The 15,326-nt window shown below is 43.2% G+C and overlaps 1 protein-coding gene across 1 annotated transcript in view; it reads right to left on the reverse strand.

Annotated features, from left to right (window-relative positions):
* LOC120039812 (piezo-type mechanosensitive ion channel component 2-like) overlaps nucleotides 1-15,326 on the reverse strand; it is a 175,871-nt gene that overhangs the window by 33,640 nt on the left and 126,905 nt on the right. Inside the window, 7 exon segments of the mRNA XM_038985183.1 lie at nucleotides 3,691-3,854; nucleotides 4,138-4,265; nucleotides 4,428-4,561; nucleotides 7,389-7,565; nucleotides 9,001-9,203; nucleotides 13,495-13,661; nucleotides 14,101-14,154. Coding sequence (XP_038841111.1) covers nucleotides 3,691-3,854; nucleotides 4,138-4,265; nucleotides 4,428-4,561; nucleotides 7,389-7,565; nucleotides 9,001-9,203; nucleotides 13,495-13,661; nucleotides 14,101-14,154 — 1,027 coding nt within the window.

Here is a 15,326-nt window from a genome sequence, read left to right on the forward strand (position 1 = left end):
TCTTAGCTGTACCATCTGGTACTGTATGTCTCTGGTCTTAGCTGTACCATCTGGTACTGTATGTCTCTGGTCTTAGCTGAACCATCTGGTACTGTATGTCTCTGGTCTTAGCTGATCCATCTGGTACTGTATGTCTCTGGTCTTAGCTGAACCATCTGGTACTGTATGTCTCTGGTCTTAGCTGAACCATCTGGTACTGTATGTCTCTGGTCTTAGCTGAACCATCTGGTACTGTATGTCTCTGGTCTTAGCTGAACCATCTGGTACTGTATGTCTCTGGTCTTAGCTGAACCATCTGGTACTGTATGTCTCTGGTCTTAGCTGAACCATCTGGTACTGTATGTCTCTGGTCTTAGCTGAACCATCTGGTACTGTATGTCTCTGGTCTTAGCTGAACCATCTGGTACTGTATGTCTCTGGTCTTAGCTGAACCATCTGGTACTGTATGTCTCTGGTCTTAGCTGAACCATCTGGTACTGTATGTCTCTGGTCTTAGCTGAACCATATGGTACTGTATGTCTCTGGTCTTAGCTGTACCATCTGGTACTGTATGTCTCTGGTCTTAGCTGAACCATCTGGTACTGTATGTCTCTGGTCTTAGCTGAACCATCTGGTACTGTATGTCTCTGGTCTTAGCTGAACCATCTGGTACTGTATGTCTCTGGTCTTAGCTGAACCATCTGGTACTGTATGTCTCTGGTCTTAGCTGAACCATCTGGTACTGTATGTCTCTGGTCTTAGCTGAACCATCTGGTACTGTATGTCTCTGGTCTTAGCTGTACCATCTGGTACTGTATGTCTCTGGTCTTAGCTGAACCATCTGGTACTGTATGTCTCTGGTCTTAGCTGATCCATCTGGTACTGTATGTCTCTGGTCTTAGCTGAACCATCTGGTACTGTATGTCTCTGGTCTTAGCTGAACCATCTGGTACTGTACGTCTCTGGTCTTAGCTGAACCATCTGGTACTGTATGTCTCTGGTCTTAGCTGAACCATCTGGTACTGTACGTCTCTGGTCTTAGCTGAACCATCTGGTACTGTACGTCTCTGGTCTTAGCTGAACCATCTGGTACTGTATGTCTCTGGTCTTAGCTGAACCATCTGGTACTGTATGTCTCTGGTCTTAGCTGAACCATCTGGTATTGTATGTCTCTGGTCTTAGCTGAACCATCTGGTACTGTATGTCTCTGGTCTTAGCTGTACCATCTGGTACTGTATGTCTCTGGTCTTAGCTGAACCATCTGGTACTGTATGTCTCTGGTCTTAGCTGAACCATCTGGTACTGTATGTCTCTGGTCTTAGCTGATCCATTTGGTACTGTATGTCTCTGGTCTTAGCTGTACCATCTGGTACTGTATGTCTCTGGTCTTAGCTGAACCATCTGGTACTGTATGTCTCTGGTCTTAGCTGAACCATCTAGTACTGTATGTCTCTGGTCTTAGCTGAACCATCTGGTACTGTACGTCTCTGGTCTTAGCTGTACCATCTGGTACTGTATGTCTCTGGTCTTAGCTGAACCATCTGGTACTGTACGTCTCTGGTCTTAGCTGAACCATCTGGTACTGTACGTCTCTGGTCTTAGCTGAACCATCTGGTACTGTACGTCTCTGGTCTTAGCTGAACCATCTGGTACTGTACGTCTCTGGTCTTAGCTGAACCATCTGGTACTGTACGTCTCTGGTCTTAGCTGAACCATCTGGTACTGTACGTCTCTGGTCTTAGCTGAACCATCTGGTACTGTACGTCTCTGGTCTTAGCTGAACCATCTGGTACTGTACGTCTCTGGTCTTAGCTGAACCATCTGGTACTGTACGTCTCTGGTCTTAGCTGAACCATCTGGTACTGTACGTCTCTGGTCTTAGCTGAACCATCTGGTACTGTATGTCTCTGGTCTTAGCTGTACCATCTGGTACTGTACGTCTCTGGTCTTAGCTGAACCATCTGGTATTGTATGTCTCTGGTCTTAGCTGTACCATCTGGTACTGTATGTCTCTGGTCTTAGCTGAACCATCTGGTACTGTATGTCTCTGGTCTTAGCTGAACCATCTGGTACTGTATGTCTCTGGTCTTAGCTGATCCATCTGGTACTGTATGTCTCTGGTCTTAGCTGAACCATCTGGTACTGTATGTCTCTGGTCTTAGCTGAACCATCTGGTACTGTATGTCTCTGGTCTTAGCTGAACCATCTGGTACTGTATGTCTCTGGTCTTAGCTGAACCATCTGGTACTGTATGTCTCTGGTCTTAGCTGAACCATCTGGTACTGTATGTCTCTGGTCTTAGCTGAACCATCTGGTACTGTATGTCTCTGGTCTTAGCTGAACCATCTGGTACTGTATGTCTCTGGTCTTAGCTGAACCATCTGGTACTGTATGTCTCTGGTCTTAGCTGTACCATCTGGTACTGTATGTCTCTGGTCTTAGCTGAACCATCTGGTACTGTATGTCTCTGGTCTTAGCTGATCCATCTGGTACTGTATGTCTCTGGTCTTAGCTGAACCATCTGGTACTGTATGTCTCTGGTCTTAGCTGAACCATCTGGTACTGTATGTCTCTGGTCTTAGCTGAACCATCTGGTACTGTATGTCTCTGGTCTTAGCTGAACCATCTGGTACTGTATGTCTCTGGTCTTAGCTGAACCATCTGGTACTGTATGTCTCTGGTCTTAGCTGAACCATCTGGTACTGTATGTCTCTGGTCTTAGCTGAACCATCTGGTACTGTATGTCTCTGGTCTTAGCTGAACCATCTGGTACTGTATGTCTCTGGTCTTAGCTGAACCATATGGTACTGTATGTCTCTGGTCTTAGCTGTACCATCTGGTACTGTATGTCTCTGGTCTTAGCTGAACCATCTGGTACTGTATGTCTCTGGTCTTAGCTGAACCATCTGGTACTGTATGTCTCTGGTCTTAGCTGAACCATCTGGTACTGTATGTCTCTGGTCTTAGCTGAACCATCTGGTACTGTATGTCTCTGGTCTTAGCTGAACCATCTGGTACTGTATGTCTCTGGTCTTAGCTGAACCATCTGGTACTGTATGTCTCTGGTCTTAGCTGTACCATCTGGTACTGTATGTCTCTGGTCTTAGCTGAACCATCTGGTACTGTATGTCTCTGGTCTTAGCTGATCCATCTGGTACTGTATGTCTCTGGTCTTAGCTGAACCATCTGGTACTGTATGTCTCTGGTCTTAGCTGAACCATCTGGTACTGTACGTCTCTGGTCTTAGCTGAACCATCTGGTACTGTATGTCTCTGGTCTTAGCTGAACCATCTGGTACTGTACGTCTCTGGTCTTAGCTGAACCATCTGGTACTGTATGTCTCTGGTCTTAGCTGAACCATCTGGTACTGTATGTCTCTGGTCTTAGCTGAACCATCTGGTACTGTATGTCTCTGGTCTTAGCTGAACCATCTGGTATTGTATGTCTCTGGTCAATAATTAAAATAAACCCTTTAATATATATTTAAAAAAAAGTTTGTCACAGAAAAGAGATGATTTGCAGTATGGATCAGATGAGATGGGAGGTCATTACCACTAAGGACATTAATAAGGACATTTTAGATATGCTGCAGAATGTGTTAACCCACCAAGATGTTCCACAGTTCAACAAATAAGGTTTGGGACTCAATTCCACTCTGTAGATTAGATCTACATAACTAGAATTAGACATCAGTGTGTCTCGTCCACTTACTTGTTAAGCAGCAGTTCGCTGGCGGTCAGCTCAGTGGTCAGCGAGGGCAGCAAGGGGTCGTCCAGATAGTTAGACCGGCTGGTGTCTGGGGTCATCGCCATCATCCTCTTATCGTCCCTGTCGCTGTCATCCTCACTCACCTCCAGCCGGTCGAAGCTCACCGACTTCATGACAAAAAATAATAATAATTCATTTAGTTTACACTTTTCATTATACAATTACCAAGGGCTATCGTGTGAGCAATCAAATTATCAATCAATCAATCAAATGTATTTTATAAAGCCGTTTTAACATGAGCAGTTGTCACAAAGTGTTTTACAGTAACCCGGCACGACCCCAAAAAGAAAGCAAAGCAGAAGTGAAAGCAGGGGCCAGGAAAAACTCCCTAGAAGGAATAAATCTAGAATGGAAACCGGCTCAGAGTGACAAGGGACATAGAGAACCAACCTTGTTGTAGCTGGAAGGCACGTCAGTGTCCGAAGTGTCCAGCTGACCCGCCCGGTCTCGCTCCTCTGTGTTCCGGTACTCTTGCCGGACACCCCCATCGTCACTGTCAGTGGTACAGTCCTGGGACCCTGATCGAAGGGCCAGGAGGGTCGAAGTTGGACCGTCTACCCTGAAGGAGGGGACCTCCCTTGGGCCTGGAGTCCCCCATGAATCCCACTGTCCTTGGTCCCTCTCCTCCTCCTCGGTGGTCACTCCACCACCACCACTCCACCAGGGGCTTCCCTCAGCACTCTCTGCCTCCGGTTGTGAGGGTCCCAAGAGTTCGTTCTGCCTGTCCTCCCCCTGGTCCTGTTCGTCCTCCACCTCCTCGATGGTGTCATTGGTGCCTTGCCGTGAGTAGAGAGTGATGCACTGAGTCGCCTCGCTGTGGGGGACAGACAGACAGACAGACAGACAGACAGACAGACAGACAGACAGACAGACAGACAGACAGACAGACAGACAGACTGTCACTCCTCAGTACTGTATTCACACAGTCACTGGTTACTCCTCAGTACTGTATTCACACAGTTACTGGTTACTGTCACTCCTCAGTACTGTATTCACACAGGTACTGGTTACTGTCAATGTTCAGTACTGTATTCACAAAGTTACTGGTTACTGTCAATGTTCAGTACTGTATTCACACAGTTACTGGTTACTGTCACTCCTCAGTACTGTATACACACAGGTACTGGTTACTGTCACTCCTCAGTACTGTATTCACACAGGTACTGGTTACTGTCAATGTTCAGTACTGTATTCACACAGTCACTGGTTACTCCTCAGTACTGTATTCACAAAGTTACTGGTTACTGTCACTCCTCAGTACTGTATTCACACAGTTACTGGTTACTGTCAATGTTCAGTACTGTATTCATACAGTTACTGGTTACTGTCACTCCTCAGTACTGTATTCACACATGTACTGGTTACTGTCACTCCTCAGTACTGTATTCACAAAGTTACTGGTTACTGTCAATGTTCAGTACTGTATTCACCCATTTACTGGTTACTGTCACTCCTCAGTACTGTATTCACACAGTCACTGGTTACTGTCACTCCTCAGTACTGTATTCACACAGGTACTGGTTACTGTCACTCCTCAGTACTGTATACACACAGGTACTGGTTACTGTCACTCCTCAGTACTGTATTCACACAGTTACTGGTTACTGTCACTCCTCAGTACTGTATTCACACATTTACTGGTTACTGTCACTCCTCAGTACTGTATTCACACAGTTACTGGTTACTGTCAATGTTCAGTACTGTATTCACCCATTTACTGGTTACTGTCACTCCTCAGTACTGTATACACACAGTCACTGGTTACTGTCACTCCTCAGTACTATATTCACACAGGTACTGGTTACTGTCACTCCTCAGTACTGTATTCACACAGTTACTGGTTACTGTCACTCCTCAGTACTGTATTCACACATTTACTGGTTACTGTCACTCCTCAGTACTGTATTCACACAGTTACTGGTTACTGTCAATGTTCAGTACTGTATTCACCCATTTACTGGTTACTGTCACTCCTCAGTACTGTATTCACCCATTTACTGGTTACTGTCACTCCTCAGTACTGTATTCACACAGTCACTGGTTACTCCTCAGTACTGTATTCACCCATTTACTGGTTACTGTCACTCCTCAGTACTGTATTCACACAGTCACTGGTTACTCCTCAGTACTGTATTCACACAGTTACTGGTTACTGTCAATGTTCAGTACTGTATTCACCCATTTACTGGTTACTGTCACTCCTCAGTACTGTATTCACCCATTTACTGGTTACTGTCACTCCTCAGTACTGTATTCACACAGTCACTGGTTACTCCTCAGTACTGTATTCACACAGTCACTGGTTACTCCTCAGTACTGTATTCACACAGTCACTGGTTACTCCTCAGTACTGTATTCACACAGTCACTGGTTACTCCTCAGTACTGTATTCACACAGTTGAGAGTATTTGAGTGACACTCACTCAACAGCCCAATGTATCATTGTGTAGTTGAGAGAACAGAAAGACATGACAAACTGACATCGTATTCAACGTGAAGGGAATAATCCTATTAATCAAAATAATCATATTGACAATAGTTTGTGAAGTTTGAGGAACAGAAACAAACCACATATAATGATGAGAATGATAAGGAAACCCATTAACAGAACATGGGTGATAATAAGCAACCCATTAACAGAACATGGGTGATAATAAGCAACCCATTAACAGAACATGGGTGATAATAAGCAACCCATTAACAGCATGGGTGATAATAAGCAACCCATTAACAGAACATGGGTGATAATAAGCAACCCATTAACAGAACATGGGTGATAATAAGCAACCCATTAACAGAACGTGGGTGATAATAAGCAACCCATTAACAGAACATGGGTGATAATAAGCAACCCATTAACAGAACATGGGTGATAATAAGCAACCCATTAACAGAACATGGGTGATAATAAGCAACCCATTAACAGAACATGGGTGATAATAAGCAACCCATTAACAGAACATGGGTGATAATAAGCAACCCATTAACAGAACATGGGTGATAATAAGCAACCCATTAACAGAACGTGGGTGGTAATAAGCAACCCATTAACAGAACGTGGGTGATAATAAGCAACCCATTAACAGAACATGGGTGATAATAAGCAACCCATTAACAGAACATGGGTGATAATAAGCAACCCATTAACAGAACATGGGTGATAATAAGCAACCCATTAACAGAACATGGGTGATAATAAGCAACCCATTAACAGAACATGGGTGATAATAAGCAACCCATTAACAGAACATGGGTGATAATAAGCAACCCATTAACAGAACATGGGTGGTAATAAGCAACCCATTAACAGAACATGGGTGATAATAAGCAACCCATTAACAGAACATGGGTGATAATAAGCAACCCATTAACAGAACATGGGTGATAATAAGCAACCCATTAACAGAACATGGGTGATAATAAGCAACCCATTAACAGAACATGGGTGATAATAAGCAACCCATTAACAGAACATGGGTGATAATAAGCAACCCATTAACAGAACATGGGTGATAATAAGCAACCCATTAACAGAACATGGGTGATAATAAGCAACCCATTAACAGAACATGGGTGTGAGGGGAGGAAGAGGAAGAGGAATAAGAGGTTTGAGGAAAAGGTTTTTGGCTTGGACCAGGCACCTGGACACTTGGCTGCTGCTGCTGTCAGTCGACTTGGAGGCGTCTAGGCCGTAAATCTTACAGAGTGTGGGCCGGACACGCTCGCTGGTTTTGGGAATAGGAACGTCTGACGGCATTCCGTCCAGCTCGTCCAGCGTGTCTTGGCGGGAGAACAGCATGGTGGCCTCAGTGTAGGCACTGATGCGATAAAGAGATGGAGAGATGAGAAATAAAACGAGTGGAATGACACAATGGTTACAACATGGCGTTCACATGACACAGCTAACGATGCGGAAGTTTCCAAATGGTAAAGTTGGTGGGGAGGTTATGGCCTGATGTAGAATGTGATTCCTCATCTCTCAGCCTGTATCCTCCTCCCTCATGCTGAAGATACTGATCAAGCAGTATAATTACATATAGAATGCAATTATAGGATATCTCAACCACTCTACTCGGTCTCTCGAAGATACAGTGCCGTGAAAAAGTATTTGCCGCCTTTCAAATGTTCTCTATTTTTGCATATTTTTAATACTGAATGTTATCAAACTATTACAGACTACAAAGGGAAGCACAGCCGCGATCTGCCCAGTGACACAAGCCTACCAGACAAGCTAAATCACTTCTATGCTCGCTTCGAGGCAAACAACACTGAGACATGCATGAGAGCATCAGCTGTTCCGGACAACTGAGTGATCACGCTCTCCGTAGCCGACATGAGTAAGGCCTTTAAACAGGTCAACATACAGCAGGCTGCGGGGCCAGACGGATTACCAGGACGTGTACTCCGGGCATCTGCTGACCAACTGGCAGGTGTCTTCACTCACATTTTCAACATGTCCCTGATTGAGTCTGTAATACCAACATGTTTCAAGCAGACCACCATAGTCCCTGTGCCTGATAGAAATGAGGTAAAACTGATTCAAGTTTCCCTACATTAAAGTCCCTGGCCACTAGGAGCGCCGCCTCTGGGTGAACAGTTTCCTGTTTGCTTATTTCCTTATACAGCTGACTGAATGCGGACTCCTCTTTCACCCCAGCTGCCAAACTAACCCTGATTCAGATGACCATCCTAGCCATGCTAGATTACGGAGACGTAATGTATAGATCGGCAGGTAAGGGTGCTCTCGAGTGGCTAGATGTTCTTTACCATTTGTCCATCAGATTTGCCACCAATGCTCCTCATAGGACACATCACTGCACTCTATACACTCTAAACTGGTCATCTCTATATACCCGTCACAAGACCCACTGGTTGATGCTTATTTATAAAACCCTCTTAGGCCTCACCCTCCCCTATCTGAGATATCTACTGCAGCCCTCATCCTCCACATACAACACCCGTTCTGCCAGTCACATTCTGTTAAAGGTCCCTAAAAGGTGCGAAGAAGCCTACATAACCCATAAAGTCAAATTTAACATCCATATATGGCCAGTTATGTCAACTTTAATATTGATTTATCATGCAATAGATGTGTTTCAATTGGTAACATATACATTTGGTGTCTTCTTCTAATGCCTCTTAAGGGGAAAGTCATCTAAAAGTAACCGAATGTAATCAGATTACAATTTTGGACAGGTAACTAGTAACTGTAACGGATTACATTTAGAAAGTAACCATGCCAACCCTGCTTACCTGGATAAACTATCCCTGGAGGCCATAGATACAATGGAGTCCTGGCTCTCCATATGATAGCTACCTCTCCTTCTACGGACCCTGTGAGACCACGACACACTGTCCTCGTCAATGAGCCGGTCCAGACTGGAGCCCTGCGACATGTACATACGAATCTGCTTCTGGTAGTACACGTGGATACTGTCTCTGGACGGGACATTACCCTGCAGGGGGAGTTATACATTAATATAGGTTACATATAGGTTATATATGTTGTCATTGATTGATCTGCTTCTGGTAAAACACGTGGATACTGTCTCTGGACGGGACATTACCCTGCAGGGGGAGTTATACATTAATATAGGTTACATATAGGTTATATATGTTGTCATTGATTGATCTGCTTCTGGTAAAACACGTGGATACTGTCTCTGGACGGGACATTACCCTGCAGGGGGAGTTATACATTAATATAGGTTACATATAGGTTATATATGTTGTCATTGATTGATCTGCTTCTGGTAGTACACATGGATACTGTCTCTGGACGGGACATTACCCTGCAGGGGGAGTTATACATTAATATAGGTTACATATAGGTTATATATGTTGTCATTGATTGATCTGCTTCTGGTAAAACACATGGATACTGACTCTGGACAGGATGTTACCCTCTAGGGTTTGATGGTTAGGATCAAGATAGTCACTGATTCTCTATTTTGATCGTTTTGTGTTTTTTTAAGGGGTGGATCATCTTTAATATTGCAGATAGATTGTTGCCTCCATCAATGTAATTGTCTGCATCATTTCCAAACCCCCATATATTTTTGGGGGTAAATATATATATATATATATATACAGTGGGGCAAAAAAGTATTTAGTCAGCCACCAATTGTGCAAGTTCTCCCACTTAAAAAGATGAGAGAGGCCTGTAATTTTCATCATAGGTACACTTCAACTATGACAGACAAAATGAGAAGAAAAAAAATCCAGAAAATCACATTGTAGGATTTTTTATGAATTTATTTGCAAATTATGGTGGAAAATAAGTATTTGGTCAATAACAAAAGTTTATCCCAACACTTTGTTATATACCCTTTGTTGGCAATGACAGAGGTCAAACGTTTTCTGTAAGTCTTCACAAGGTTTTCACACACTGTTGCTGGTATTTTGGCCCATTCCTCCATGCAGAATGGGCCTAAATCTCTCACACCCCCACTCCCAGACATACATTGGTTCTGGGATATGAAACCATTTCCTTCCTCACTCAACACTACACTTTCCCAAACACCAAAAAACACAAACCACACCACACATACTTCTGTTTACTGAGTTTTTAATCTCCACCATGTTGAATTAGTGCTTTTGTCTTCCAATTAGTTAGCTTTGAAGATAGACAGAAAATCTATATTTTTTGTTGTGTTATTACAATCCATAACCGGGCTAGAATTGTGTGTTTCCTTATTTGTAATTTTTAAAATAGCCATGGAGTAGTCTTTGTGTGTCACGCCCTGACTTTAGTTATATTTGTTTTCTTTATTTTTTGGTTAGGTCAGGGTGTGACAAGGGTGGTTTGTTTAGTTTTTGTATTTTGCTTTGGGGTTTTTGTCTTGTCTAGGGTTTTTGGTTATCTATGGGGATTTTGGTATGGTCTAGGTGATTGTAGGTTTATGGTGGCCTGGATTGGTTCCCCGTCAGAGACAGCTGTTTCTCATTGTCTCTGATTGGGGAACCTATTTAGGTTGCCATTTTCCATGTTGGTTTTGTGGGTAGTTGTTTTCTGTTTTGTGTTGTTGCACCTTACAGGACTGTTTCGATGTTCGTTTATTCACTTTCTTATTTTGTTATTTAGTGTTCAGTTTTCAATAAAGCAATGAACACTTACCACGCTGCGTTTTGTTCCGATCAGACGAAGAAGATCGTTACATTGTGTCTCTGAACAACTGGTTATCAATATATAGTTTATCGACGACGAGAGCTACTCATTTCCCTTTCAATGTATTTTCCTTGAATATTGGATACAGAACTTTACGCTGATCATTCATGCCTGTTTTCGTGCCAGCGAGTATTTTACCCAGGCTTTTAACCATTAATTGATCTTTAAAGAAAGCAAATTTGGCAACGATTGGACTTTCATACCTTTGCCTTCTCTGTCCGAAGCGGTGTACACAATCGAGTTGGATTTTGTCGATAGCTTCACATGGAATCTGAAGCGCTGTAAGGAGGAACTCTCTAACTACAGATTCAGGAACTTCTCCTTCTTTCTCCTGGATACCTGTAAGTACCAGATTCTCTCTCATGGATCTAGTCTGTATGTCAAGTCAAAGTTCTCCTATTTTAGTTCATATAATTTGGTTTCAATCGTACTGACTGTTCCTTTTAGCTTGTTTGTGTCTTTCTCCAATATCGCAGCTTTTCATCACTCATCTCGAGGCCTTCAACTCTTTTATATCCTTACTGACTAATTCAAGTATACCCAGTTTGTCATTTATTGATTTTAACAGATCGATTTTGACCTTTACCATTCCCACTGGTGAAAATATTAAACTGTCTGTGCCTGTAGAAGTCACGTTTTCGTTTTGAAATAGGTTCCCCTGTCTTACTCTCCGTCATGTTGAGATGGGTTCCCCTGTCTTACTCTCCGTCATGTTGAGATAGGTTCCCCTGTCTTACTCTCCGTCATGTTGAGATAGGTTCCCCTGTCTTACTCTCCGTCATGTTGAGATAGGTTCCCCTGTCTTACTCTCCGTCATGTTGAGATAGGTTCCCCTGTCTTACTCTCCGCCATGTTCAAATAGGTTCCCCTGTCTTACTCTCCGTCATGTTCAAATAGGTTCCCCTGTCTTACTCTCCGTCATGTTGAAATAGGTTCCCCTGTCTTACTCTCCGTCATGTTGAAATAGGTTCCCCTGTCTTACTCTCCGTCATGTTGAAATTGGTTCCCCTGTCTTACTCTCCGTCATGTTGAAATTGGTTCCCCTGTCTTACTCTCCGTCATGTTGAAATTGGTTCCCCTGTCTTACTCTCCGTCATGTTGAAATTGGTTCCCCTGTCTTACTCTCCGTCATGTTGAGATAGGTTCCCCTGTCTTACTCTCCGTCATGTTGAGATAGGTTCCCCTGTCTTACTCTCCGTCATGTTGAGATAGGTTCCCCTGTCTTACTCTCCGTCATGTTGAGATAGGTTCCCCTGTCTTACTCTCCGTCATGTTGAGATAGGTTCCCCTGTCTTACTCTCCGTCATGTTGAAATTGGTTCCCCTGTCTTACTCTCCGTCATGTTGAGATAGGTTCCCCTGTCTTACTCTCCGTCGTGTTGAAATTGGTTCCCCTGTCTTACTCTCCGTCGTGTTGAAATTGGTTCCCCTGTCTTACTCTCCGTCGTGTTGAAAGAGGTTCCCCTGTCTTACTCTCCGTCGTGTTGAAAGAGGTTCCCCTGTCTTACTCTCCGTCGTGTTGAAAGAGGTTCCCCTGTCTTACTCTCCGTCGTGTTGAAAGAGGTTCCCCTGTCTTACTCTCCGTCGTGTTGAGATGGGTTCCCCTGTCTTACTCTCCGTCGTGTTGAGATGGGTTCCCCTGTCTTACTCTCCGTCGTGTTGAGATAGGTTCCCCTGTCTTACTCTCCGTCGTGTTGAGATAGGTTCCCCTGTCTTACTCTCCGTCGTGTTGAGATAGGTTCCCCTGTCTTACTCTCCGTCGTGTTGAGATAGGTTCCCTCCCCTGTCTTACTCTCCGTCGTGTTGAGATAGGTTCCCTCCCCTGTCTTACTCTCTGTCATGTTGAGATAGGTTCCCCTGTCTTACTCTCCGTTGTGTTGAGATAGGTTCCCCTGTCTTACTCTCTGTCGTGTTGAGATAGGTTCCCCTGTCTTACTCTCCGTCGTGTTGAGATAGGTTCCCTCCCCTGTCTTACTCTCCGTCGTGTTGAGATAGGTTCCCTCCCCTGTCTTACTCTCCGTCGTGTTGAGATAGGTTCCCCTGTCTTACTCTCTGTCGTGTTGAGATAGGTTCCCCTGTCTTACTCTCCGTCATGTTGAGATAGGTTCCCTCCCCTGTCTTACTCTCTATCATGTTTGGGTGTTGCTTGTTTTCGTAATATTTGTTGATACATTTCTCTTAACATTTGTTTTGTGTTGTTATCCAGATTGAAGGCTATTACCCACCAGATTGTGTAGTGCTAATATTTAGTCTAACTTAACGATATTGAATAATCGCGTTTTTAACTTGAGGTGGTCTCCATAGCTGTGTTCAGGCCGCCATCTTGCCACTTCCACTTACCTCTGGTCATCCCTACTGCATCGGATCTTTTTTGATAGTTTGTTGTATATTAAAAATCCAAATGTAACTATTTCTAAGTGTGTAAAAGAGACAGAGAGAGAGACAGAGAGAGAGACAGAGAGAGAGACAGAGAGAGAGACAGAGAGAGAGACAGAGAGAGAGACAGAGAGAGAGACAGAGAGAGAGACAGAGAGAGAGACAGAGAGACAGAGAGACACAGAGAGACAGAGAGAGACCTACCTTTTTGACCTCTCTAGTGAGCATACATCTCTCAATACGCAGCACGGTGGAGATGTCTATGTGTTCTCTACACACGTTGTTCATCCACTTGGTGAAGCTCTCCACCGCCGTCTGGAACAACACCCAGGAGAACTTGATGATGTTGAACACTCGCTTCAAGACGTTGTCTGGTGGGACGTGGGAAAGAGAAGTTACATTTACCGTACACTCTTAGTCAAAGCGATATACAATCAGTTCATTCATCTAAAGTGATGAATTATAAACCGGTTACCAATGTAATTACAGCAGTAAAAATACGTGTTTTGTCATACCCGTGGTATACGGTCTGATATACCACGGCTGTCAACCAATCAGCATTCAGGGCTTGAATCACCCAGTTTATAACAGACAATATACCATGGTTATGACGCATAATTACTTGTTTACTGCTCTAATTATGTTGGTAACCAGTTTATAATAGCAATAAGGCACCTCGGGGGTTTGTGGTATATGGCCAATATACCACGGCTAAGGGCTATACTTTGCGTTGCGTGTAAGAACAGCCCTTAGCTTCAGGCCTTATTGCTTCAATATACTACAGTATTTCAAAGGGGCTTCGGCACCCACCTGGTCCATCAGACTTCTCCTCCTCTCCTCCCGTCTGATCCTCCTCTGTCTCTCCTAACTCTACAGTCACATGACCTACAGAATAACATCACAAAAGAATAACTTACAAAGGACAACACAACAAAACAACAAAACAATTACTTACAGAGAATAACACAACAAAACAACAAAACAATAACTTACAGAGAATAACACAACAAAATAATAACAACAAAACAATAACTTACAGTGAACAACACAACAAAACAATAACAACAAAACAATAACTTACAGTGAATAACACAACAAAACAATAACAACAAAACAATAACTTAGAGAATAACACAACAAAACAATAACTTACAGTGAATAACACAACAAAACAATAACTTAGAGAATAACACAACAAAACAATAACTACAAAACAATAACTTACAGAGAATAACACAACAAAACAATAACTTACAGTGAATAACACAACAAAACTATAACAACAAAACAATAACTTACAGTGAATAACACAACAAAACTATAACAACAAAACAATAACTTAGACAATAACACAACAAAACAATAACTACAAAACAATAACTTACAGAGAATAACACAACAAAACTATAACAACAAAACAATAACTTAGACAATAACACAACAAAACAATTACATTTACATTTTAGTCATTTAGCAGACGCTCTTATCCAGTGCATACATTTTTTTTTATTTTTTTTATTTTTTTTATACATACTGAGACAAGGATATCCCTACCGGCAAACTCTCCCTAACCCGGACGACGCTATGCCAATTGTGCGTCGCCCCACGGACCTCCCGGTTGCGGCCGGCTGCGACAGAGCCTGGGCGCGAACCCAGCCCAGCCTGGGCGCGAACCCAGAGACTCTGGTGGCGCAGCTAGCACTGCGATGCAGTGCCCTAGACCACTGCGCCACCCGGGAGGCCACTGCGCCACCCGGGAGGCCAAAACAAAACAATAACTACAAAACAATAACTTACAGAGAATAACACAATGATACAATAACTTAATGCACATATAACAGAGTAGATTTGGATTATAATTACTGTGCATGTATGAGCAGTAAGCACCCTTTCTACTAGATATTCTGGGGTACAAGTCTAGGCTGCCCACTCTCACCCCGCCTTTTCACAACCAAGCCTCTTTTGATAGGGTTGAAGGCCTCCACAGTACATTACTTACAGTAATGAATAGACTGGTAATCAAGAATATATTGTGT

The sequence above is a fragment of the Salvelinus namaycush genome, unplaced genomic scaffold (genome assembly GCF_016432855.1).
Source record: "Salvelinus namaycush isolate Seneca unplaced genomic scaffold, SaNama_1.0 Scaffold301, whole genome shotgun sequence".
Lineage (NCBI taxonomy): Eukaryota > Metazoa > Chordata > Actinopteri > Salmoniformes > Salmonidae > Salvelinus > Salvelinus namaycush.